At 43.2% G+C, this 23,963-nt stretch overlaps 1 protein-coding gene across 1 annotated transcript; it reads left to right on the forward strand.

The window, feature by feature from the left end:
* Positions 1-7,507: 7,507 nt before the first annotated feature.
* LOC130848894 (pregnancy-associated glycoprotein 2-like) lies at positions 7,508-16,422 on the forward strand. Its single transcript, XM_057727279.1, has 9 exons — positions 7,508-7,569; positions 8,623-8,773; positions 9,719-9,836; positions 9,934-10,052; positions 11,276-11,469; positions 12,381-12,497; positions 14,519-14,660; positions 14,747-14,845; positions 16,270-16,422. The coding sequence occupies exons 1-9, from the start codon at positions 7,517-7,519 to the stop codon at positions 16,420-16,422; spliced, it is 1,146 nt and encodes a 381-aa protein (XP_057583262.1). The 5' UTR covers positions 7,508-7,516.
* Positions 16,423-23,963: the final 7,541 nt, after the last annotated feature.

A 23,963-nucleotide genomic window follows, 5' to 3' on the forward strand; every position in this document is an offset into this window, starting at 1 on the left:
TTAAAACTATTAATAAATAGATTTGGTGCCACACTGAGATGTTTTATCCTATTTGACTGAGGGTTTTATAATCTTTTGATATTGTATGATAATTATTTGCTAAAGCATATATTCTAGAAAATATATTGAGTTGCTAAAATTCTGAAATGTCTTAATAAAACATTATCAGTCACAGTTCTAGTTATTATCTAAAAGCATTGTATGTCACAATAGTAACCAAGTTACTTTATCATTTGCCTTGTAATCGGATTTTCAATGTGCCTTCTTATGGCTTTGATCATTATAGACAGCTATGGTTTCAATCTGATGCCTTTGCAAATATAGTACATTTTCAAGCTTTATAAAGAGAACTTTTTAAGATTAAATTAAAATGAATTAGGCAAATAAATATGTGATTAACAGCACAGTGGTACCAGACTGGAATTTGATTTTCACTCTCTGTTAGGAAAACAAAATTTTCCTGGAATGCTGCTTTTGATAAATGACTGTGTGAATTACTTATCCTTTAAGTGATTTATATTTGCATTTAAGGTCTCTCATTACTTTGGTTGAGTGAATAAGTAGTGTCTCACAATGATCTATGACAACTATGGCACATGTAGATAAAGTTCATTCTGCTTCTACAAAAATGAACCCCTCATTGTCAGACTTTTGTCATTCTGAGGTCCTGAAAGCATGACATCAGTCTACTCCTAAATCAGGGAATTAAAAATGGGTCAACAATGGCTGTAAAATAAACAGTCAGGGCTATGGGAAATCCAAGATGGCCATTTGGCATTTCCCATCTCCCTGACACACCTCATTTTTTTTTTTAATTTTTATGAGTTAAAGACTTTTCTGGCTTTAGGGCTGATGCACTCACTATGAAAAAAAAATGGTTAAAATTCTGTTGTCCACTTGGGGCATGCCTTTTATAATCTGCAGTGATCAAGGTACCCACTTGACTCAAACAGAACAAAAGTTAATTACATGGCATTAAGCGAATTGCTAATAATGATATATTCTTTATGAATTCTGTCTGACATATTGCTGGTTTTTCATCTTCGTTTTTATCAGATAAAGAGAAGCTCTTGACATCAAGCTACGTATGGTTTACAACAAGTTGGTAAATTGCATTTCAGGGTAAAATTAAAACATTGATTTTTCTCTCTACCTGCTCCCTCCTGAGATTAAAATCTCTTAGATTTTCACCAGCATTATCAGCTCCTCTGTGCTGGGCACAATTCAATCAAACTAAGGATCATCAGAGTAGTTACACTGGAAAATGGGGCTTAATGCCTTGCGACCATTACCAATATACACTTTCTCTGAAAAATAAGGATTATTACAGAACAGACAAGGTGAGATAAACAGGGTATATACTAGCCAGCACCTAAAAGAAATTCTTGACTTCAGTTCTTACTTATGATCTCACTAATACTGCTAGTTATGTTATTTTCTATATCACCTATGTCAAGAAATAGTTCCTTGTATTACCAAATGTGTGATTGAGCCTCTAATACAATGATGATATATAGTTTCATGTGAGATCAGTGATGTTAAGAGTGAAACTCTAGATATGGAAAGATGCAACAAGAGGGAATATTTTTCAGGACCAGAAAAGAATAGACAGGTAGTGCAGTGTTTTTTGGCTACTGTTAGCAGGGCCAAGTCAAGGAACAGCACATTGAGTGTCCTTCAATGAAATTTCACCAGATGTAGCAATGAGACATCCTAGCACCATGGGATGAAATGGTCATGAAATGCCCCCCAATTCATGGGTAAACATGTGACCATGAAGGGGCCCTGCCAGCTGGAAACTGACACGTTCCATCCACCTCTACAAGGACTGAATCATAGCCACTGCAGCTGCTAACCTTTAACAGCCCCTAATAGGTGTGCAGGGTACAAATCAAAAAGGAGGCCTACTGTGCTCTGCAAAAAACTGGAAGAACAGGTCTCTGGATAGTTAGATACATTCAGAACAAGATTTTATGAGATCAATTGTTTGTATCTTCTCATACCTAGAATAACACTAACATCATTAACAGTAACGTCTGCTTTGGCTATTAATGAGAATTTTTTCAGAGCAATATAACTTGTTATCTATGTGTTCATACCACACCAAAGGTTAAAGCCTACTGAGATGAAACTAGACACCTGGCTACCTGGCTACATGTTTCCCCAAAGCGCCAGGTCCAGAGTAGTTTTCAGGGTTATTTTCTTAAAAACAGAAAAATGAGATCTATTTTGTTTGTTAATGTTAAGTTGGTCACTCCTCCAACTACTTCGAAATGGGTCTGTAATACCCACATCAATTATATTGGACTAATAGAAAAGGACATCAATAATGTATATGACCATGATAAATGGCTCTATTCCTTTGAATATTATATCCCAAACATTACTACTCTTGCATATATCCCTGGTTACAATATATTTTTTTACTGATCTTTGGCCCCTGACTTCTTAATCTGTTTGTCTAGCTTGTTATTTCTAAGGACATAATGGATTCCCAGACAAGATGATGGTAATGCAGATATTCCAGCCACTTCTCAGAACAGATCCTGCTGAAAAAACAACAGAAGTCACCCTGGGCCCATTAATAAGACAGGATAACATATCCATAACTACAAGTAGGTAGGGTCTACAAGCCACACGCTATTGTGAAGAAGCTGCCTAAGAAAGACCTTTGCCCTTCATTGTCCCTATAGAGATTTATTGGGGTTTTTATCTCTCAGGGGGAGTTTGAGATAGGAGATAATGGGCTCCAGGCTGGGCATTTACAACTGACCTGCCATTTACATTTCATGCGGCAGTGAAGATGAGCTCCAGGTTGGACATTCATTATCAGTCCCTAATTTACATTTGCTGAGGCAAGAGCCAAACAGGCTCCAGGACTACAAACTGATGACTGGACTCTTGTCTATATTTCAAGATCTGCACTTCAGTATAAGAAGCAGAAACAGGAATAGTGTAAATGAATATTTCACACTTTTATGTCAGAGATAGGGAGGGGCTAAATCCTGTTAAGAGATCAAGAGGCCATACACTCCCCATTCTAGGACAAGGGAGACATTTTACATGCACAGAAAGGCTCCTTGGAGGTCAAAAAGGAGGGGGCACCACCCTTTAATATGTCATGGTAAGGCTTCCCCATAGGCCTTTGGGCTGAAATCCATCTTGGAAAAATGTTGTCCATGCATGATGTGGATGGTAATGGGACATGTCAGGTGTGAAGACAGAAACCAGATAATTGGGCAAGTCCCTGGTGGTGCAGTGGTTAAGAATTCACCTCCCAATGCAGGGGAAACAGGTTTGAGCCCTGTTCTAGGAAGATCCTACTACCGTGGACCAACCAAGACGGTGGGACACAGATATTGAGCCAGCACTCTAGAACCTGTGAGCCAAAACTACTGAGCCAGTGTGCCACAACTACTGAAGCCCACATGACTAGAGACTGTGCACCACAACAAGAGTAGCCACCACAGTGAGGAGCCCACACACCAAAATGAAGAGTAGCCACTGTGCCGCAACTAAAGAAACACTGTATTCAGCAATGAAGACCCAAAGCTGCTAATAAATAAATAAATTTAAAAAAATATACCAGATAATTGGCCAAAGGTAAACAAAGACCAGGAAGAACTGCCTTATATAAGTGACTTAACTGCCTCTTTACTGCACTACTCCTCATTAAGGAGGACACCAACACACTTTCTCTCCCAGTGTGCATCTCTGCCTTGTTTCTCTCTCAACAAATTCTTTCTCTGTGTGCTCTCCCACCAGTTTTATGCTATGTCCCTAATAATAAACTTTATACCTGCTTGTACAATTTTAGCCTCCTTGAGAAATGCATTTTTCACTGGGGGGGCCAGAGCCAGGGAAAAATATCTTCTAGCCTCTAGCCTGGCTGATCTGGTGGCTAGGACTTCTGGTTTTCACCCAGGCTATCCAGGTTCAAATCCTGGGCAGGGAATTAATATCTCACTTCACACCACAACTCACTGCTGCCTCTCTGAGATCAGTACCACAGGCCTCTTTAGGACCAAGATGTAACTCTCAACATTCTCTTACCTTATCACTGTCACTTCATGGTCACCAGCTAAAATTCTACTCATCAGATTGGAACTTGAACCCACATGCCAGGACACAAGTCCAGCCAAAACCCTGATGGGGACTTGAACCCAGGTGGCCAGGACTTGAATCCAGCCAAAACCCAAAGTGGCCCAACCGAGATCACACACCTGGTTTCAAAACTCAAGGATTCCCAGGTTCTTGATGTCTGATTGCAGAAAGAATTCATTGAGAGACAAAATGATAGATAAGAAGTGGATATATTTAGACAAAAACACACTCTACAGACAAACTGGGTGCCATCTCAGAAGGCAAGAAAGGCACAAAGGTATGGGGTTGTCAATTTTTACAGGGGTAGGTACTTTCTTAGGCTAATGAGTGAGATAAGTATTATAGCTATTTCAGGACAGATCAGGGATTTCCAAGAATATGGCCACAGTCCACTCTTTCATCCTTTTACATGTATTACTGAGGATCAAGTTCTAGTGGAAATCAACTTGTCTGCCATCTTGGACTCATTTCATTCTACTCAGTTTCTGTAGCGTCCTCAGGCTATGTCATTATTTCCAACGTGGTGCCCTGCCCTCTTCCCTCCTCTTTCAAAAGTGTCCCACTTTTGGCCTCTTCATATGGATTCCTAAACTTTTTCTGGCCTCCAGTGGTCTTTGAAGGCCCTTGACTTTCTGGTCCTTCAAGATTCCCAGGTTTATCTTGTGCAATTTTTTTGGCCCAGTGCTGAAATCAGACATCATCAAGAATCTCTGGATCCTCTGCTGGAATGGCATTTAGAGGTCAAAAGTTAGGCTCAGGATAGTCACTGTTATCAAGTTGCTATTGCTTCCAGGCTTTTAGTAGTCAGAGTCAAGAACTACATATATTCTTTAAAAAAATAAATAAATAAATAAAAGGAGGAAAAAAAACTCATTGGTACAAATGTATACTTCAAATTCAAGTTTTAAGAATACAGGGATTTACTTAATCTTTTGGTTGTACACTTAAATCTCTTTTGTCTCTTCCTCTGAAATGCTTGCTTCATAACAACATGAGGGTTACTTACTTATTTTCTTTAGCTTGTAAGCATACAATTGTGATACTTTCAAGTTAACAGCAGCAATATCACCAACAATAAGGTATTGGATACTGTTTCAGATTTCTTTGGATTTTTCTTCTGGTTTTGTTTTTGAGGGAGAGTGCTTGGTTAGGTTGTTTTTGTCCTTAGGAGATATCAAACTCTATAAGTAGAGTCAAAATTCTGCAATTTAAACCCACTTAAAGCAATGTTTTTCTTTTGTCTCTATATCACCAACTTGATAGAATTAGGTTCGTTTGCCTTATTGCTCAAGTTCCACAGATATGTTTCTTTATCTATTGTTTGATTCTATAACACATTTACATGGTTGCAAAGTCAAAGTATAAAACAAGAAATATTGTGCTTCTGTCCTTGTACCTCGCATATAAATTACAATTTTTATTAGCTTTGGATTTATCCTTCCACTCTTTTTGATGATAGATATATGTTTATATGGAAAAGCAACAGACTATAAGCAACTTGCGTGTCCCTCTTTTTTCAGAACTAAACAGTGTACCCTGAAGATCTCACTCATTCCATGCCTCCCTCCATCTCCATTATACCTAATTGTTCATTTGCCCCATGCCTTATTCAAGCTCCCCAGTAGATGAGCATGTCAAGTATGTTTCAAATCATTGGCTTTTACAAACAACGTTGCTGTGAATTACTAGCGCATATGTTGTCTTGTATTTTTGCCAGTGTATCTTTAGGACAACTCCCTAGGAGTAGAATGTCTGAGCTAAATGCTTTTTGTGTGTGTCATTTGCTAGGTGCTGTCAAATCACATCTTTAGAGACTGAGCCACCATAACTGAACATTAACAATGTGCAAAAATGAGTAGGAAGAGGCAGCACCCCATCTACCACCTACCTGGTGACCAGGCCAGATTCCTTTTGTTCTTCCCAAGGAACAGGGCTGGATAGATCAAACATAGGAATACCTGGGCCATGGAAATCCTGGAAGGAGCCATACAACTCCATTGTCTTTGCATTGGCTGGAATAACACTTTAACAGTTATCTTGTTCATCTCAGGCTGAACTGAAGCTCTGAGTGGTCTTTTCTATCTCTTTTGATAGAAAAGACACTGAATAATTATTTCTTTCTATGCTTGGTTTGGTACACAAAATATTTCAATGCATGGATCCTATTGGGGAATTATATCAGAAGCTCAGCTAGAGGACATTATTCATTTCATTGGTTTATATGATCCTGTTTTTTTTCTTTACAAATGGAAGACAAATTAACATGCTTAAGTTGCATTCAGACTCTTATTCATTCCACCAAGATGAATAGAACCCTTTTCTGTCCCCACTCTACTCCCACCTCTAGGGCAAAAATAAAAATCTGCACAGCCAGCAAGCTGAATCCAGCACATCTTTATTTAAGGTTTGGCTAACACTATGTTTTGGGAGAAAAAAAAAATTCTGCTAACATTTAAAATCAGGGAATTTTACATAAATATCCAGGCTTCTGACTTCTCTTGAAAACATGCCCATCCAGGTTGGTTCCCTGCATGGCAGTGTCTGGCTGGAGCTAAGCAGAGGCTGCCCCCAATGGTAGGACATGTGCTGCCTGCCATGTGTCCACAATGCCTGCCCAGTCCCTCCTGTAATTTGTCTTGCCTCCTGAGCCATGAGTTTGTGAGAACTGCCCTAGAATGTTATCTCCCTGAAGATAAGGGCCACCTGTGTCTTACTCTACTTTAATTCTGCAACATCTAACCCAGACCCCAGCACACCAGGTGCTCCATATATAGTTTGTTAGATGATATGAAGTATCTTGTGGATGCATGCATCACAGGTCTTCCAATGGAGAAATTCTGCAATTGTAATACTACTCTAGCCTAGATTCTTCATGCAGATTTGTATCACAGATCTGTGCCATCTGTCCAAATACCTAAAGCCACTAACACGTAGGTCACTGAGCTGCCCCTCAAGACTTCACTTTGCCATTTGACCTCTTTTCCTTCTAGAATTTCCTGTCAAAATGAGGACAGCAATGTACATCTCATGAATTTTCTAGGAAGACCACATGAGATCACAAATGTCAAACATGGCCCGCTAGCATTTATTTTTATCCCATTACTACCAGTGTCTTATCTTCAAGTTGGCAAGGGTCTCACAATACTTAGTTAATCCATGGTATTGAGGTTGATTTTTGCAGCAAAACCCCAAAGAAAATATTACAGTAGAAATCTCTCTGTTCTGAGAATTTTCTACACCCACACCCCTAGGACACCAATGGAGGTAAAGATTTTATCAACAGATTCATATTTCTTTGTAGATCCATTAGTGGCCAAAGGGGACAATTAGGGCAGGTCAGAGCATATATAACTAGGAGCTCTTGGCCACCACTGCACACTCTTTCCAGAGTAATTGCAACCAGGAAAGAAACATGAAGTGGCTTGGGATCCTCAGGCTGCTGGCCCTCTCAGAGTGTCTAGTCATGTAAGTACAAGGACTGTAAGTGGCATCATTTCCTTTCTCTGGTTTTTCTTGTCCTCTGATTCTTCGACCCATCAGACTTAGAAGGAAATATAATCATTCCCTGACAGTCTGATAGATCAACTCACAGCGACTGATGAGTACCTTACCATGGGCACCGAGGGGCCCAAGGGGTTTGGGGTGGGCCTTCTAGGGTTGTGCAACTCTGGGGGTGCAGTCACATGATGACCTCTGTGAGAATGGGACTGTCTGGCATCGTTCAGTGCACAACACCTACAACTGTAAGTGTGGTCCCATGGATGAGCTCTTCTCCTGTGTTTGCTTCTACATCTTCTCTCTGCTCTCTCTCCTTTGGCTTTTATCTCTCCATCTCTTTGGCTATCTCTGGGCATGCTGAAATTTTTGTCTTTTTTCTTCCTCTTTTGACTCTTCCTTCCTTCTCTGACCCCTTCATTTTGTTTTTTATACCACATCTCCTGGCTTCCTCTCTCAACCCTCTCTTTGGCTTGAGACATGGAGAAAGGTCAGAAAGGCTACTTCTATGCTGTTTTACATCTAACAAGTAGGGTGACCACAGCCAAGTAACAAACTTCCTGCATTTCAATTCCCTATGCTGTAAAAAGAAGTTAATGGTCCTGCTTCTACCTCCTTCCCAGAGGCTCTTTGGAAAATATACAGTGGGATGGCAATAACAATGCTAATGGCTGTCATTGTTGAGACTTCCTACATGTCCGATACATTATCCATCATCTCACTTAATACCCACAACATCCTATATGGGGAATGGAGGTTATTATATTTCACCATTTTACCCATGAGGAAACTGAGAGTTCAAATGCACATTTGACTCAAGATTACAGAATGGAACCTGTATTCAAACTGTGGTGTCTGTCCTGCTCTTTGCATTGCATCCTAATAATAAGTGGGTACAACTCCTGATAAAAATGTTGGGTGAATACACAGCAGAATTACTATGCAAGGTATGACAGTCATAAAATAACATGGGCTGGTGATTGCTGCCCCTTCTTTTTTTCTGTTTCAAATATTTGGTGAAAGAATCCCTCTGAGGAAGATCAACACCTCGCAAGAACACCTCAGGGAGAAAAACCTACTGACAAATATCCTGGAGGGGAAAATGGATGACAGGTCCCTGAATGAAACTGATGACCCGAACATTTCTCTGCACCCCCTCAGGAATCACCGGAATGTGAGTGTGTTGGGAGCATGGCACTGCACAGGGATCCCTGGGGCTCTGGCCTAGCACTGGGGTTCACTTGGAGGTACCAGGATGGATGTTGGGCCTGGGGCTCCTGCAGGAAGCAGAAACACTTGGAAACAAGGACCCGATTCACAGAAGAGAAGGCACTCTCTTCCTCAGCTCTTGCTCTGTGGTGACTGGGCCCAGAAATGACCAGGGTGCAGGTAAACCTCAATTTCTGTGCCTAAGAAATGTCATTATTTTGAGGGAGATGTTATTTCTCAACTAAGTGAACCACAGAGTTACAGGTGAAAGGTGAGCCATGTCTTATCATGAGATAAAGCCAACAGAACATTAAGTTTGAAACCCCAGGCAGGTCAGCCTCCACACACCCAAGAAGAACACAGAGAAAGTTACTAAGCCCTATGACTTGTGATGCCATAAAAGTCTAACACTCTGTTTATTGTTATTGGTTTTAAAAAAGGTCTTGTCTCTCCTTCAAGAATGCATAGGTCAACCTGAGGGATATGCAAAGAGTAAATACATGTACAATAAAAGGGCCAGCTCTGTGGTGTTAACAGGACATTCTCTGAGTTTAGGGGGGAGTGCTGTAGGAAGACTGAGGAAGCCCATCTGTAGAAGGAAACACTCAGGCTGGGCCTTGAAGGGGAAACTGGAGAGCTTCTCAAATTAAGGCACCGGGTTAAGACAACAGTGTTTAAGACTCTGCGCTAATAATGCACCAACACTGGTTCGATCCTTGGTTGGGGAAGTAAGATTGCACATAAAGAAAAAAAAATCAAATGCAGGCACTGATTTGAGCAGAAGCTGTGAAGAAGGGTGGGTGGTAAGTGATTTCAGGAGACATGGGACACGTGTAGGGGAAGCACTCTGGGATTTGAGGGTGGCCAGGCAGCCAGGTTTGCCCTAACCACTCCTCCCTGGTGTCTGTAGCTGTTCTACTTTGGAAACATCACCATAGGAACGCCCCCTCAGGAGTTCAGGGTCGTATTTGACACAGGCTCAGCTGACTTGTGGGTGTTCTCCATCTACTGCTCAAGCCCTGCCTGCCGTGAGTACCTTCTCTGCCCCCCCACCACCCATCTTATACTCACTCTCCCACTCCCCATCCTTGACACCAGAAGGAGATTCATCTCTTTTGTCTGCAGGTGCAAAGAATCTCTTCAACCCTCACTTGTCCAGAACCTTCCAGGGCACACAGGATTACTTCTACATCAGATATGGCACTGGGATAATTATTGGATCTCTTGGCTATGACACTGTCCGGGTAACTGGGAAAACATAAGCTGAGCCAGGACTGGCCCTGGGAATTACCACTGCTTCCAAAACATATGAAGGACCAACTGGGAGGGCCTGTCTTTCCCAGTGCCCCCTAGTGGCTGAACCCCAGCCTGCAAAACTTCTCCCTGGGGAGACAGCGCCCCTGCTGACACACAATCTCCCAGAATGGCTAACCCTGAGACTGGCTTGGAGTGTGGATTTGCAGCCCCTTTGCCCATGAGCAGCTCAAGGTTCATTTTGCTGGGAGCAGGGAGAGAGGGAAAAAATGCACCGACTTTTCTATTCTCAGACTCTGCCAGGTACTTTCATATGTATAACATGTTTAATCCTGCAACAACCCTACAGAGCAAGTAATATGATGAGCTCCATTATGCAGATGAGAGAACTGAGGTGCACAGAAGTAGAGCCTTGTAAAAGAGAGGTATCTGGTAAGCGGTGGAGATGGGGTGGCCAGTCAGGATTCACACAGGTGTGGGGTATTTGGGGAGACAATGAAACTGATGTTGGATCCAGGAGGCAGCCAAGTGCTTCAGCCACCTGAGCAGGGCAAGCATGAGACCACAGGTGTGAGAGTGGCCTGATAAAAGAGTTCTTACTCTAGGGGAGTTTGAAAGTCCAAAAAATCTGTGTCCTGCCTCCAGCAAAGACCCTGAGTACATTCTCTCTCTGTCTCACTATTTGTCTCTCTGTCTCTCTCTGTCTCTCTGTCAATAAGGCACACACATCCCCAAAAGCATGTTTCCCAGGGAGAAATTTCATAAGAACATGGCAGCAATATTGTATAATTGGATTCTGTGTTCCTGGGCAGGTTCATAATCTGCAATGCATTGCAAAGAATTCTTTCCATTTCTATCATCTAATCATGGTGATGCCAATGACAAGGCCACCCTGCTCTCAGCTCACTTTGTCCTCAAGTGGGAACCATTTGGTCCTCTCCTGAGTCTCATTTTCCCCACCCCAACAAATGGCAAGAGACCAATTTGACTTACTTCAGAAGATGTGTGCAGGAGGATCAGGTGTGGGTTAAAATCAACAGCCCTGAACAGATGGAACCTGAATTCCTGTCCCAGTTTGGTCTGCCATCTGAGGGCAACCCAGGGCACAACCAGGTCTCAGAGCTTCTCTTGGGTCCTCATAGCATCACCAGCCCACTCCAGTTCAAGCCCCACATCCCAAACCTTAATGTGGGAACCCTCTTTTCTCCCATAGATCGGAAACCTTGCTGCCCTGGGCCAGGCATTTGGATTGAACAAGTGGCAGACTGGGTATGAAAATAAACCTTATGATGGCATCCTGGGCCTGGCTTACCCCAGCCTCGCCATTAAAAGGACCACCCCCATCTTTGACAACTTGAAGACACAAGCTGTTATTTCTCAGCCTGTCTTTGCCTTCTACTTGAGCGAGTAAGTCTGACCTGGACAAGCTCTCTCTCTAAATCATCTGTAAGATCCTCTCAGTTGCATGAAATTTAGAGACCATCTAATGCAGGAGTTTCCTGAGATACTGTCTATCCCAGCATAACTATGGCCCCAGGGCCACATCTGGCCCCGCCACTGGTTTCTCTAAAGTTTTATTGCAGCAAAACCATGCTCATGGGCCCCAGGGCAGTGGATTGTTCCAAGACCGGGAGGCAAGTAGGTGAACAATGGAAGGTGTCAGGATACAGGTTGCAGGAAAAGGCAACATGATTTGCTGATTCTGATATGGAAGGAAGGAGAGGGATGGTGGGAATATTTACTTCCTCACTAATATTTAATTGGGAGCTCAGGACCAGCTACACAATTGACAGGAGCCACTGCAGAATGAAAATGTGGGACCTCCCATTCAAAATGTATTAGGAATTTCAAGACAGAGATAGAAAAGGTGCAGGGCCCTGCTGAGTGTCAGGCCCATGTATGTGACACATCACAGAACAATGAAACGAACCTTAGATAAGCCTGAACACGTGCCCTTAGTGCTTTATGGCCTTGACCTTTCTGAAAAATGACAGGCTACACAAAGGGGAGTCCAGACCCCTCCAGCTTGGTGGCTCTAATGGTATCTCTGAGCACTCTGGTTGCTGGAGATGACAAGTCCTTCTTCTGAAAGGTGAGTGGTCAGAGTCCAGCCAGGCTGCCAAGCTGCGAACCTCTTCTGTGCCATTCATTAGTGGGTGACTGGACTTGGCTGGTACTCAATCCCTCTGTGCCTCAATTTCCACATCTGTAAAATGGGGACCATACTAGTGCCTCTGATAGTAGGATAAGCACAGCACTCAGACCGGGAGAGGTGTTATTCTCTGAAGAGGAATCCTCCCTCTTACTTGTCTTCTCAGCCAGAAGGAAAATGGCAGTGTGGTGATGTTTGGTGGGGTGGACCACAGCTACCACAAAGGAGAGCTCAGGTGGATGCCAGTGTCTAATGCCCACCACTGGCAGATGACCGTGAACCGGTAAGCATCTCCTTCTGAGTATCACCCCAAGTTATACTCCCACATGTGCACACAGACATATGCAGAAAAACACAAATGCACACACAGACACACAGTCACACACAGATACATACACTACACCCACAATGACACATATATAAACACACACAGAGACACACATAAACACACACATTGGTATGCTTATCAACATGCACAGTAACACAGATTCACATCCAAACACACACACAGAGACACACAGGCACAAACATACACACAGATAAACATACAGACACACACACACACACACACACACACAGAAACACAGATACACACACGTCACATGGGCTCCTTATCACCCCAGGATTCCCTCTCAGGGCCCTGACCAGCATCCTGAACAGGGTCCAGAGAGGAGTGTGCAGCCCGGAATGGCCTGCACCCACTGTGGTTTGAGGCAGGTGGCATGGTTAGAGGACAATATAAAGTGCAAGGAAAGAGGATCAGAGAGAGATTCAACAGCATAAACATGTTAGTCATAAGATGACCAACTGTACAGGACTACCTGTTATGAAGGGAGGTCATATCACACAATAATGTTCATTGGAAAACAGGGAAAGTCCTGAAAAACAGGGAAAATTGGTCTCCTTAGGGCAGTTTACCAGCAGTGGAGAGAGTTTGGCTGCATTCTTGAGACCTAAAAGCAACCCATACAAAGAGACACTCCCCCTATCCCCCTACCCATTGGCATCCAAACACATATCCCAGGAACACAGTGGATAGGGGATGTGACAGAGAGAATCGGAAAGCTGGGATCCATGAGTGGCCTGAGGAGAAGGGACAATCATTGATGGGATTCTGTGTGATGCACTCAGACAGAAGCTAACATGTTCTTTGGAGGCAAGCTGGGCTTGCTTGGGCATCGACTGGCAGGTAGTCTCAGTGTCTGAGCCAGGTGAGAGGGCAGTGCTGGGAACCAGCCTCACCCAGGGCAGTGTGTTTTTCCCTTCTCAACACTATGAGTATCTGCTGTCCCAGAGAACACCTGCCTTCACTGATTGGGGTGACACATTATTGATTAGACACCAGACATAGGTCTCTGCTTACTCCTCATTCAATTCTTTACTCGCTCAATTACTCATTCATTCATTCATTCACTTCAAACCAGACACTGTGCATCCACTGTGTGCTGGGCACTTGAGGGAGGCACTGCGGATACAATTGCCCTCACATCTAGTGAGACAGATGTACATGATATGAGTTACATGCATAATGAATTTCCACTTACATACATGCGACAAATGAGGAAGTGTGTAGATAGAGTGACCAAGACGGGAGCCCGATCTGGGGGTCTTCTACATAAAGAGGGTCATTTATGTGTTTCAGAAGACAAGGAAACACCTTCTTTATTCTATTGCTTCAAACACATTCCCACAGAGGTGGAGCGAATGGGAGATACATACACAGAAACAAATAAAACCTACAGAAACCAGGCTTTCCCATCACAATCTGTGGCCTTCCCAAAAAATATTTTGAAAACACATTCCTTCAGTCATTATAAAGTGCTTAAAATACAAAAGAAATTATATCTGTAAGAAAGTCTAGTACACCAGTTGCTGGTTTTTGTTTCTGTTTCTGTTCTTGTTTTTGTCTTTGTTTTACACAATTAACAGTAAAGAGAGCATGTGGAGATTAGACGACAGGTTTAGAATCTTTGAAATAAGCACATACACCAAAATCAAGAGGCCCAACAAGTTTCACACTGAGGAAAATCAGGGACTCATGGTAAATGCATGACTTCTGGCAAAATGCAGCTGACATTTCACAGGACATTTCACAGTGCCACACATTGAAAGGCCCTGAGGCACAAAAGAGCCTGGTGTATACAAGAAATGAAAGGAAGTCCAAGAGGGTTACGTGACCAGAGCAGAGGAAAACAGAGTCAAGGCATGAGCTGAAGGACTGTTCTGGAGACAGTCAGGGAGGGGGGCAGTCATGGGGGTAGACTAGAGTGATGCTGGTGCCCACTCTCTCCCACTGTCTCTCAGCATCACCATGGGCAGAATGGATATTGGTTGTTTCAATGGCTGTGAGGTCATGCTGGATACCGGGACGGGATTGCTGGTTGGCCCAACTAGATCGATCACCATCATCCGGAAGCTCATCAATGGCACACGGTTTGGTCAAGAGGTGAAGGGGCATGCCACAGGGTCACCCTGGGGCTCTCCACACACCAGGGATCTGCTGGGACAACTTCTCTCCATTTTCTCTAACAGTACGTGGTTCCATGTAGCTTCATCACTCAACTGCCTACCTTCACCGTCAACATCAATGGCACTGATTACCCAGTGCCTGCTCAAGCCTACATCTGGAAGGTGAGGGGGCAACCCTGGGGGCTGGTTCTCAAATGTGGGGCAGACAGGAACCTTTGAGCTGCTGCTAGAAACAGGGGACCCTCTGCAGATGCTGCGGAGTGCCTGTGGTTGGTCCAATGCCTCCCACAAAACTAACCACTTGAGAATAGAAGACAGTCTGGACATCCATCATCCTGAAATAAACAGAGACACCAACCTGTGTCAACATGGTGCCAGGCGAAAGGAGAGGGGAACACTAAGGGCCTCTGCCCTCAAAGAGCCTCTGTTCCACTAGAGCCCTCAAATGGAAGAACACAGAAAGTTAGCTCAGGCAATCCCTGAAATGGGCCAAGTGACCAGCTGGGGACAGTTTCAGTGTGCTGTCCCACCCTCATGACTAACAGTCTCCCTTCCCACCTCAAAAGGGTCCTGGCAGATACTCAACTACATGATGCTCCTCTTCTCAGCTGCAATTTTCCATTGCTAAGCACCAGCTTGCCCATCTCTGAGTTGGGCTACCAGAAGCCCCTGTGGGGAGGTTGGATGCTCACATGAGTAAAGGGTGCACCGTGACTGCACAGCCCCAGCACAGGGTTGAGGTGTAATGGGAGATCCACGTGGGAGTTCGCAGGAGCCTAATGGCCTGAAAGAAGGCTTTGAGGAAGAGAAGGAATTTCAGTAATTCAATACACCCAGCCTGATGGTGGCATGAGGAGGCCTGCTTGGGTTGAGTCCAACGACCCTGGACTCCATACAAATGGCAATGCCGGGGAGTCTGCCAAGTTGTGTGAGGTCCAGAGTAGGGGTGATGAGGGCTAGAGACAAGGGGAGCACCAGGGTAAGTCACCCCACCCAACCTACAGTGGGCAGGGAGTGGGGCGCGGGTCCAGGAAGTCTTCTTAGAGGGGCAGAGCACAGTTTTCAAGAAGAGGTTGTGGGGAAGAGGGAGAAGAAAAGGCATTCTCTAAAGAGGAAACGCTGAGTATGAGTCAGAAGGAAAGAAACAGGGGAATCATGGGCTATTTTTAACCTTTTTTTATTATTATTCTATTGAATTATAGTTGATTTATAATGTTGTGTTACTTTCTGCTGTACAGCAAAATGACTTATGTATATATTTTGCCTGATGGTTTTTCAAGGGATGTTGAATATACCTCCCTGTTCTATACAGGAAGCCATTGTTGTTTATCCATCCTCTGCATTGTAGCTTGCACTTGCTAATCCCAAACTCCCATCCTTCCCTCCCTCAGCTCATTTCCTTCAGTGCAATCCCATTTCTTGACCATTCTTGTTTTGGATGGGCACCTATCATCCTCACCTTCTAACAAAGCCACTTGTTTCTTATTAAGAAGGGACATAAACCTGAGAAGCTGCCATCTCTGGATAATGAGGGGGTTCGCAGGTAAGGACTGAGGCTGACAAGGGTTTAATGCCCTTTCCACCAGAGTCCTGAGGGCCAATGTTTCAGCACCTTTCGAGAGCACCCAGTGACCTCAAACAAGTCAGAGATCTGGATCCTTGGTGATGTCTTCCTGAGGCTGTATTTCTCGGTTTACGATCGGGGAAACAACAGGATTGGCCTGGCTCCTGCAGTGTAAATGCTGGGGCTACTTCAGAAATCAATCAGGCCCACTCCAAAAACACAGTCACTCACACATAGGGCGCTCCTGTCCAGGGATGGTGGTGGACTGTGTTTGGAGTTCTGCAAAGCCCTATTCTCAGTAAAGAATAAAGGATTCCATTCCTAATGGTGCCAATAAGAATTGCTGCCTGTGTTTGGGTCAGGGAGATGTTTCATTATCTGGCAGGATCTAGAACGTCGTGTGAGCCGATAATGAGAGGACCCTAGCTCCAACTGGCTTCAAGGAAAGAGGAGGCCTTTTGCAAGGATAATGAGGATCTGGGACACGGACACCAGAGTAGATCCACACATCTCAGTGAATGGATCCAATATATCAGGAGCCATCAGCTCACTCTTTCTCTCTCTCCCTCTTTCCCCTCTCTCATCTTTGATTTTCTTAGCATGACAGCTTTCTTCCTTCAAGCTTCTGCACGTATATCCTGAAGGGATCTAACCTGTAAGATAAGAAGCTCAGAAAACATCAGTGTACCAGGGAGGGCTCTGATGGATCCACCTCAGATCATGTGTCCAGCCCTAGACCAAATATCCTGGCCAGGGGATTATAGTATTAGGATTGGTTTTACTTGGTTATCTGTCCTTTTCCAACATGATTGATACTTTCCTCCGGCATCACGGGACAGGAGCTGGGGAGAGGCAGCCCCAAAGGAAGTGGTAGGAGGATACATTACACTGTGGAAGACATGGTGACGGCAACACCAACTCCACCACCTCCTCACTCACAGGGATAATAAGGGATAATAAAAATAGATTATATTCTTTGTATTTCAAAGGATCTTTGGCAGTGCTCTGCTCTTCCATGGCAGATCTGGTTGAGGCCTTCAAGCTAAGAGATCTCCCCATGTCCCCACACCCCAATTGCTAGCTCTCTGACACCCCCACTTGCAATGTCCTTCCCAATCCCACTTCCCAAGAAATAGACCATGTGACTGGCTGAGCCAGCCCTACACCTCCAGGGCCCAGGAGGACCCTTCCCTTGGTCTCCAATGCTGTTGGACTGGATGCCGCTCATGTAAAGGGGGACCCAGGGTGCACAAACTTTCACCCTTTCTGAGCATCCTCTAGGGGCAGAGCTGCAAAACATTTGGACCAACCTGACATGGTTTGGAAACTTTGGGGTAGAAGCAAAATTTCTGTCCACATGGAGATGCTAGGAGGAGGCCCAGGCTGGTGATAACAAGAGTCAGAAGTGGAGGGAGACCAGATGAGAGAAGGAACAGGAAAGATGCATAAGGTGGAAAACACACTCCAATGCAATGCATACTATGGCCTTTACTCAGGCAGGACCAACATCAGGGAAAGGGATGTCTCCCTTCTATCCTCATCTTTTTGTTCAGAACAAATTCACTAAGCATATGCTGTGCTGGACCCCAGGTATATAGGGCTGGGATACGATATTCTTAAGGGGAATGAAAGAGGACCAGTTGCAGAACTGATAAAGGGAGGAAACATGAGAGGAGAACCAGTATTTCCGTTTGTTTTTTAATGCTGAAGATCATGATACAGGGACTTCCTAGGTGGCGCAGTAGGTACGAATCTCCTGCTAATGCAGGGGACGTGGGTTCAATCCCTGCCCCAGTAAGCTACCACATGCCACAGAGCAAATAACCCCATGAGCCACAACTATTTAGCCCATGTGCCACAACTACTGAAACCCACGTGCCTAGAGCCCATGCTCTGCAACAAGAGAGGCCTCCGCAATGAGAAGCCCACGCACCACAATGAAGAATAACCCCTGCTCACCATAACTAGAGAAAGCCTGTGTGCAGCAATGAAGACCCAACACAGCCATTAAAATAAGTAAATAAGTAAATAAACTAATTAATAAATAAATAAGTAAAAAATAAAAATAAAAAAATAAAGATCATGATTGGGGCTTAATGGAGACTCACGTGAACAGTTGCTCAAGCTCATTTTCCAAATGTACTTCATGGAACCATAAACGATGTCTCCCTGTTGGTGAGAAACTGCCAATAAGAGTAAGAGCAATTAGTCTGGTTAATTACATTCACCATTTCACTGTCTCCCCATGAACCCCTGCAGGGCATGACACCCTGACAGAGATGAAGAAAGTCTCCTCTCGTTATCTGCCCCCAGGACTGGTGACAGGCAGATAGTAGGCCCTCAATAAATACATGTTGCATAATTGAACGGATGAATTCACAGGTGCTTCCACTAGCACACACTGCTGCATCCCTCTTGGGAGACATATGGTGTCAGCATGGCTTATTGGATAATATCAAACAGAAAAAATCAGGCTTTGCTTCCTTAAATGAACCTACGGTTGAGGCTGGAGCTGTGGGTCTGTTAAAGAGTCCACTGTCCTTAGACACTATTTTTGTACTCTGTGCTACTAACACTAGGATAAATTCTGATGTTCATTATTTATTTTTTAGCCACTCCACACACTATCTGATATTGCAGTTAACCAACCAGGAGTCAAACCCACTTTCCCTGAATTAGAAGCATGGAGGCTTCACCACTGGACCGCCAAGAATGTCCCAATATCTGATCTTCAAGTTAACAATCTTCCTCCACTTTCCACTTTTCTCATTTACCCATTGCACAGCAGAGGGTCATACAACCACTGGTACTAGAAAAGTTAGAAATATACAGGAGAAAGATAGATCACAACATTTCTTGAAACAGTGTAAATTGGTACAATCTTTTTGGAGATCAAATATTCTTAAAGTAAATATGGTCTTTGTCCCAGGAATTTTTCTCCTAACGTTTATTGTAAAGTGGTGATCAGAAGCACCCAAAGACACAAAAAAGCAAGGATGTAGTCCTCAGAATCTCTTACAAAAGGGAAAATCCTTGAATCCCAAGACACATGAAGTGTCCACAGCACAGATAGGCTTTCATGCAAACACTGCCTTCACATTGTGTTTGAGGAGAATATATAATGTGAAGACATATCATTTCAACATGACTTTCAGAGAAAAGAACAGAATATAAAACAGCATGATCCCAGGTTTGCTAAGCAAATAGAAGTCAGTGCAGCATAATCGCCAGGCATTTATATCCTGGAGCTTTTCTACTTCGGTTCAGATCTCACCTCTGACACCTACCAGTCATATGAACTTCATAAGTTCATTTATGAACATCAGTTTCCTATTCTGTAAGTTTGAGATAAGGGTAGCTCATCCCTTATGAAACATCAGGAAAATGCAAATCAAATGCCAATAAAATACCATCACACATGCATTAGGATGGTCATTATCAAAAAACAAAAGATAACAAGTGTTGATGAGGATGTGGAACCATGTACACGGTTGTTGGGGATGTAACATGGTGTAGCTGCTGGAGAACATAATGGAGATTCCTCAAAAACTTAAGAAGAGTATTTATATTTGGTCCAGCAATTCCACTTCTGGGTATTTATCCCAAAAGCTTAAAATCATGATCTCAAAGGGATATGTGTCCTGTCATGTGCCTTGCAGCATCATTCACAATAGCCGAGATGTAGAAACAAAATAGATCCATCAACAGTTAATGGATATAGAAAATGTGGCAGAGATGTAAAAAGGAATATCATTCGGGCTTTTTTAAGAAAATAATTTATATATTTATTTGGCTTCGCTAGGTCAAATGTGCACCACATGGGATCTTCAGGTGTGGCATGCAGGATGTTAAGTTGTGAACTATTGCTTGTGGCATGCGGGATCTACTTTCCTGCCCAGGGATCAAATCAAGACCTCCTGCATTGGGAACATAACATCTCCACTGTGCCACCAGGAAATTCCCAGTCATGGTTATTTATATATTTAATTTCTTTCAATCAGTTTAATGTGATGCTAAAATTGAAACCACGCATCTCACATTACGACTTGAACCCAGGTGGCTGGGACACAAATGCAGTCCAAACCCAAGGTCTTGCACCTGAGATCACACACCTGGTTTCAGGACTTACTTAAGCTTAGGTTCTTTTTTTTTTTTCTTTCTTTCTTTTTTTTCTCAGTGTACAATTTGGTATTTTTTGTCTTATTAGTAATATATATCTGGCCATCCCAATTTCCCAATTCATTCCTCCCCCCAACCCTTCCCTCTTTCCCCATTTGGTGTCCATATGTTTGTTGTCTACACCTGTGTCTATTTCTGCCTTGCAAACCAGTTGATTTGTACCATTTTTTTATATGGTACATATATGTGTTAACATACAATATTTGTTTTTCTCTTTCTGACTCACTTCTATCTGTATGACAGTCTCTAGGTCCATCCATGTCTCTGCAAATATCCCAGTTTCATTCCTTCTGACAGCTGAGTAATATTCCATTGTATATATGTATCACTTCTTTTTTACCCATTCTTCTGTGCATGAATAAAACTTTAATCTGCTTGTCTGCCAGTGGGTGGGACTATGTTTCAACCTTGTTGGTTGTTTGGCCTGAGGCTACCCAGCACTGGAGCTTACAGGCTCTTTCGTGAGTCTCATGGCAGACTCTGGGAGAGCTCGTACCAATGAGCACTTCCCAGAACCCCTGCCCCCAGCATCCTTGTCCCTCGGTGAGCCACAGCTGCCTCCCACCTCTGCAGGCAAACCTCCAACATCAGCCAGTAGGTTCGGTTCAGTCTCCTATGGGGCCATTGCTCCTTCCCCCTGGGTCCTGGTGAGCACATTATTTTTTGTGTGCCCTCCAATAGTGGAGTCTCTATTTCCCCAAGTCCTGTGGAACCCCTGCAATCAAATTCCAATGGCTTTCACATTCTGATTTTCTAGGGACTCCTCCTCCTATTGCCAGACCCCCAGGTTGGGAAGCCTGACATGGGGCTCAGAATCCTCACTTTAATGGGTGGACTTCTGTGATATAACTGTTCTCCAGTTTGTGAATCACCCACCCAGCATTTATGGGATTTTATTTTAACACAATTGCTCCCCTCCTACCATCTCATTGCGGCTTCTCCTTTCTCTCTGGATGTGGGGTGTCTTTTTTGGTGAGTTCCAGCGTCTTTCTGTTGATGATGTTCAGCAGTTAGTTGTAATTCTGGTGCTGTTGATACAGGGAGTGAGTGCACATCTTCCTACTCCACCATCTTGATCAGTCTGCTAAGCTCAGGTTCTTGATATCTCATTGCAGAAAGAATTTGGTGAGAGAAAAACTGATAGGTGAAATAGATTTATTTACACAGAAACACACTCCACAGGCAGTGGTGGGCCATCTCAGAAGGTGAGAAAGGCACCAAGCTAAGAGGTAGACAATTTTTACAGGGGAGGGTACTTTTATAGGCTAATGAGTGAGAGGAGTATTCCAGCTATTTCAGGGAGGGTCAGGGATTTCCAAGAAAAGGGGCACAGCCCACTCTTTAATCCTTATGTTTGTATTACTGATGTTCAATGCCTAGTGGAAGTCAACTTGTTTGCCATCTTGGACACATTTCCTTCTACTGAGTTTATGTCATATCATCAGGCTATGTCATTCTTTCAAAGCTTGTGCACTGTCCCCTTCCCTCCACTTTCAAAGGGTCCCAGTTTTGGCCACTTCATACGGGTTCCTAAACTTTTTTCTGGCCCCCAGTGGACTTTTCAGGCCCTTGAATTTCTGGTCCTTCAAGATTCCCAGGCTTATTTTGTGCATTTCTTGACCCAACCCTGAAATCAGCCATCTCTTCAAGAATCTCTGGATCCTCTGGTGGGAAATGGTATTTAGAGGCCACAAGCTAGGCCTCAGAATAGTCACTGTTATCAAGTTGCCATTGCTTCTAGGTTTTTAGTGGTCAGAGCTAAAAATGATATAGTTTCTTTAAAAAAAAGTAAAAAAGAGTAAAAGGAAAAAAAAAAATCATCGGTACAAACATATATTCCAGTCCAACATTTAAAACCACAGTGATTTACTTAAGCTTCTTGGTTGTACACTTAAATCTCCATTGTGTCTTCCACTACAAGGCTTGTTTCATAACAACATGAGGGTTAGTTACTTAGTTTCTGTAACTTGTATGCACGTACTTACAATAGTTTCAAAGCAACAGCAGCAATATCAACAAAGTGTTAGATATAGTTACAGATTTCTTTGGCTTTTTCTTTTGGTTTTGGTTTTGTGGGAGAGCGTTTTGTTTGTTTGTTTGTGTTTGTCCTTAGAGAGTATCCCACTCTGAATGTAGTCAAAATTCTGCAATTTAAAGCCACTTACACAATGTTCTGTTCTGTGCAGCTGTATTGCCAACTTGATAGAATTAGGTTCATTTGTCTTAGTGCTCAAGTTCCAGGGATGTGTTTATATATCTATTTTCTAAATCTATAACAAATTTACGTGGTTGCAAATCAAAGTATAAAACAAGAATAATCTCACTTCTGACCTTGTCCCTCACTCATAAATTACAATTATTAGCTTTTGATTTATTCTTCTTTTCTTCCCTATTGAAAGTATACATATGTGTATATGGAAAAGCAACAAACTATAAGAACTTTTCTGGCCCTGTTTTTTCAAAGCTAAACAGTATACCCTGAAGATCTCAGCCATTTCATGCCTCCCTCCATCCCCAGTATACCCAATTGTGTCAGTGCTCTGTGCCTTATTCAAAGTTCACCAGTGGATGAAAAATTCAGGTAAGTTTCTAATCATTTGCTTTTACAAACTATGTTTCAGTGAATTCCTTGTGCATATGTCTTTTTGTATTAATGCCAATGTATCTTTGGGAAAATTCCCTAGAAGAAGAGTGGCAGAGCTAATTGGTTTTTGTGGGTGTCCTTTGCTACGTGCTGTCAAATTGCCTCCATAGGGATTCAACCACCAAAACCAAACATTAACAATGTGCCAAAATGAATAAGAAGATGCAGCACTCCGTCTATCACCTACCTGGTGACCAGGCCAGATTCCCTTTGTTCTACCCAAGGGACATGCATGGATAGATCACACAAAGGAATATCAGGGCCATGGAAATCCTGGAAGGAGCCATTAAACTCCATTGTCTTTACACTGGCTGGAATAACACTTTAACATCCTGCTTGCTCATTCTGCTCAGGCTGAGCAGAAGCTCTGAGTGGTCTTTTCTATCTCTTTGAAATATAAGACACTGAATAATAATCAATTCCTTCTTTTTTGTTTGTTTGGTACACAAAATAGTTCAAGGCATATGTCCTATTAGGGAATTATATCAGATGCTCAGCAAGTGGACATTATTCAATTCATTGGTTTATGACCCTGGTGGATTTTCTTTACAAATGGAAGGCAAATTAACATGCTTAAGTTGCATTCGGTCTCTTATTCATTCAACCAACATTAGTAGGACCCTCTCTCTGTCCCCTCTCTACTCGCACCTATAGGACAGAAATAAAAACCTGCACAGCTGGTAGGCTGAATTCAGCACACACTTGTTTCAGGTTTGACTCACACTATGTATTGTGAGAAAGAAAAAAAAATACATGCTAACATTTAAAATCAGGGAATTGTACATAGCTATCCAGACTTCTGACCTCTCTTGAAAAGGTGGCAATCTAGGCTGCTTTCCAGTATGGCAGTAGCTGTTTGGAGTAAACAGTGGCCATCCCGGCTTGGAGAGCAT

The sequence above is a fragment of the Hippopotamus amphibius genome, chromosome 3 (assembly GCF_030028045.1).
Source record: "Hippopotamus amphibius kiboko isolate mHipAmp2 chromosome 3, mHipAmp2.hap2, whole genome shotgun sequence".
Lineage (NCBI taxonomy): Eukaryota > Metazoa > Chordata > Mammalia > Artiodactyla > Hippopotamidae > Hippopotamus > Hippopotamus amphibius.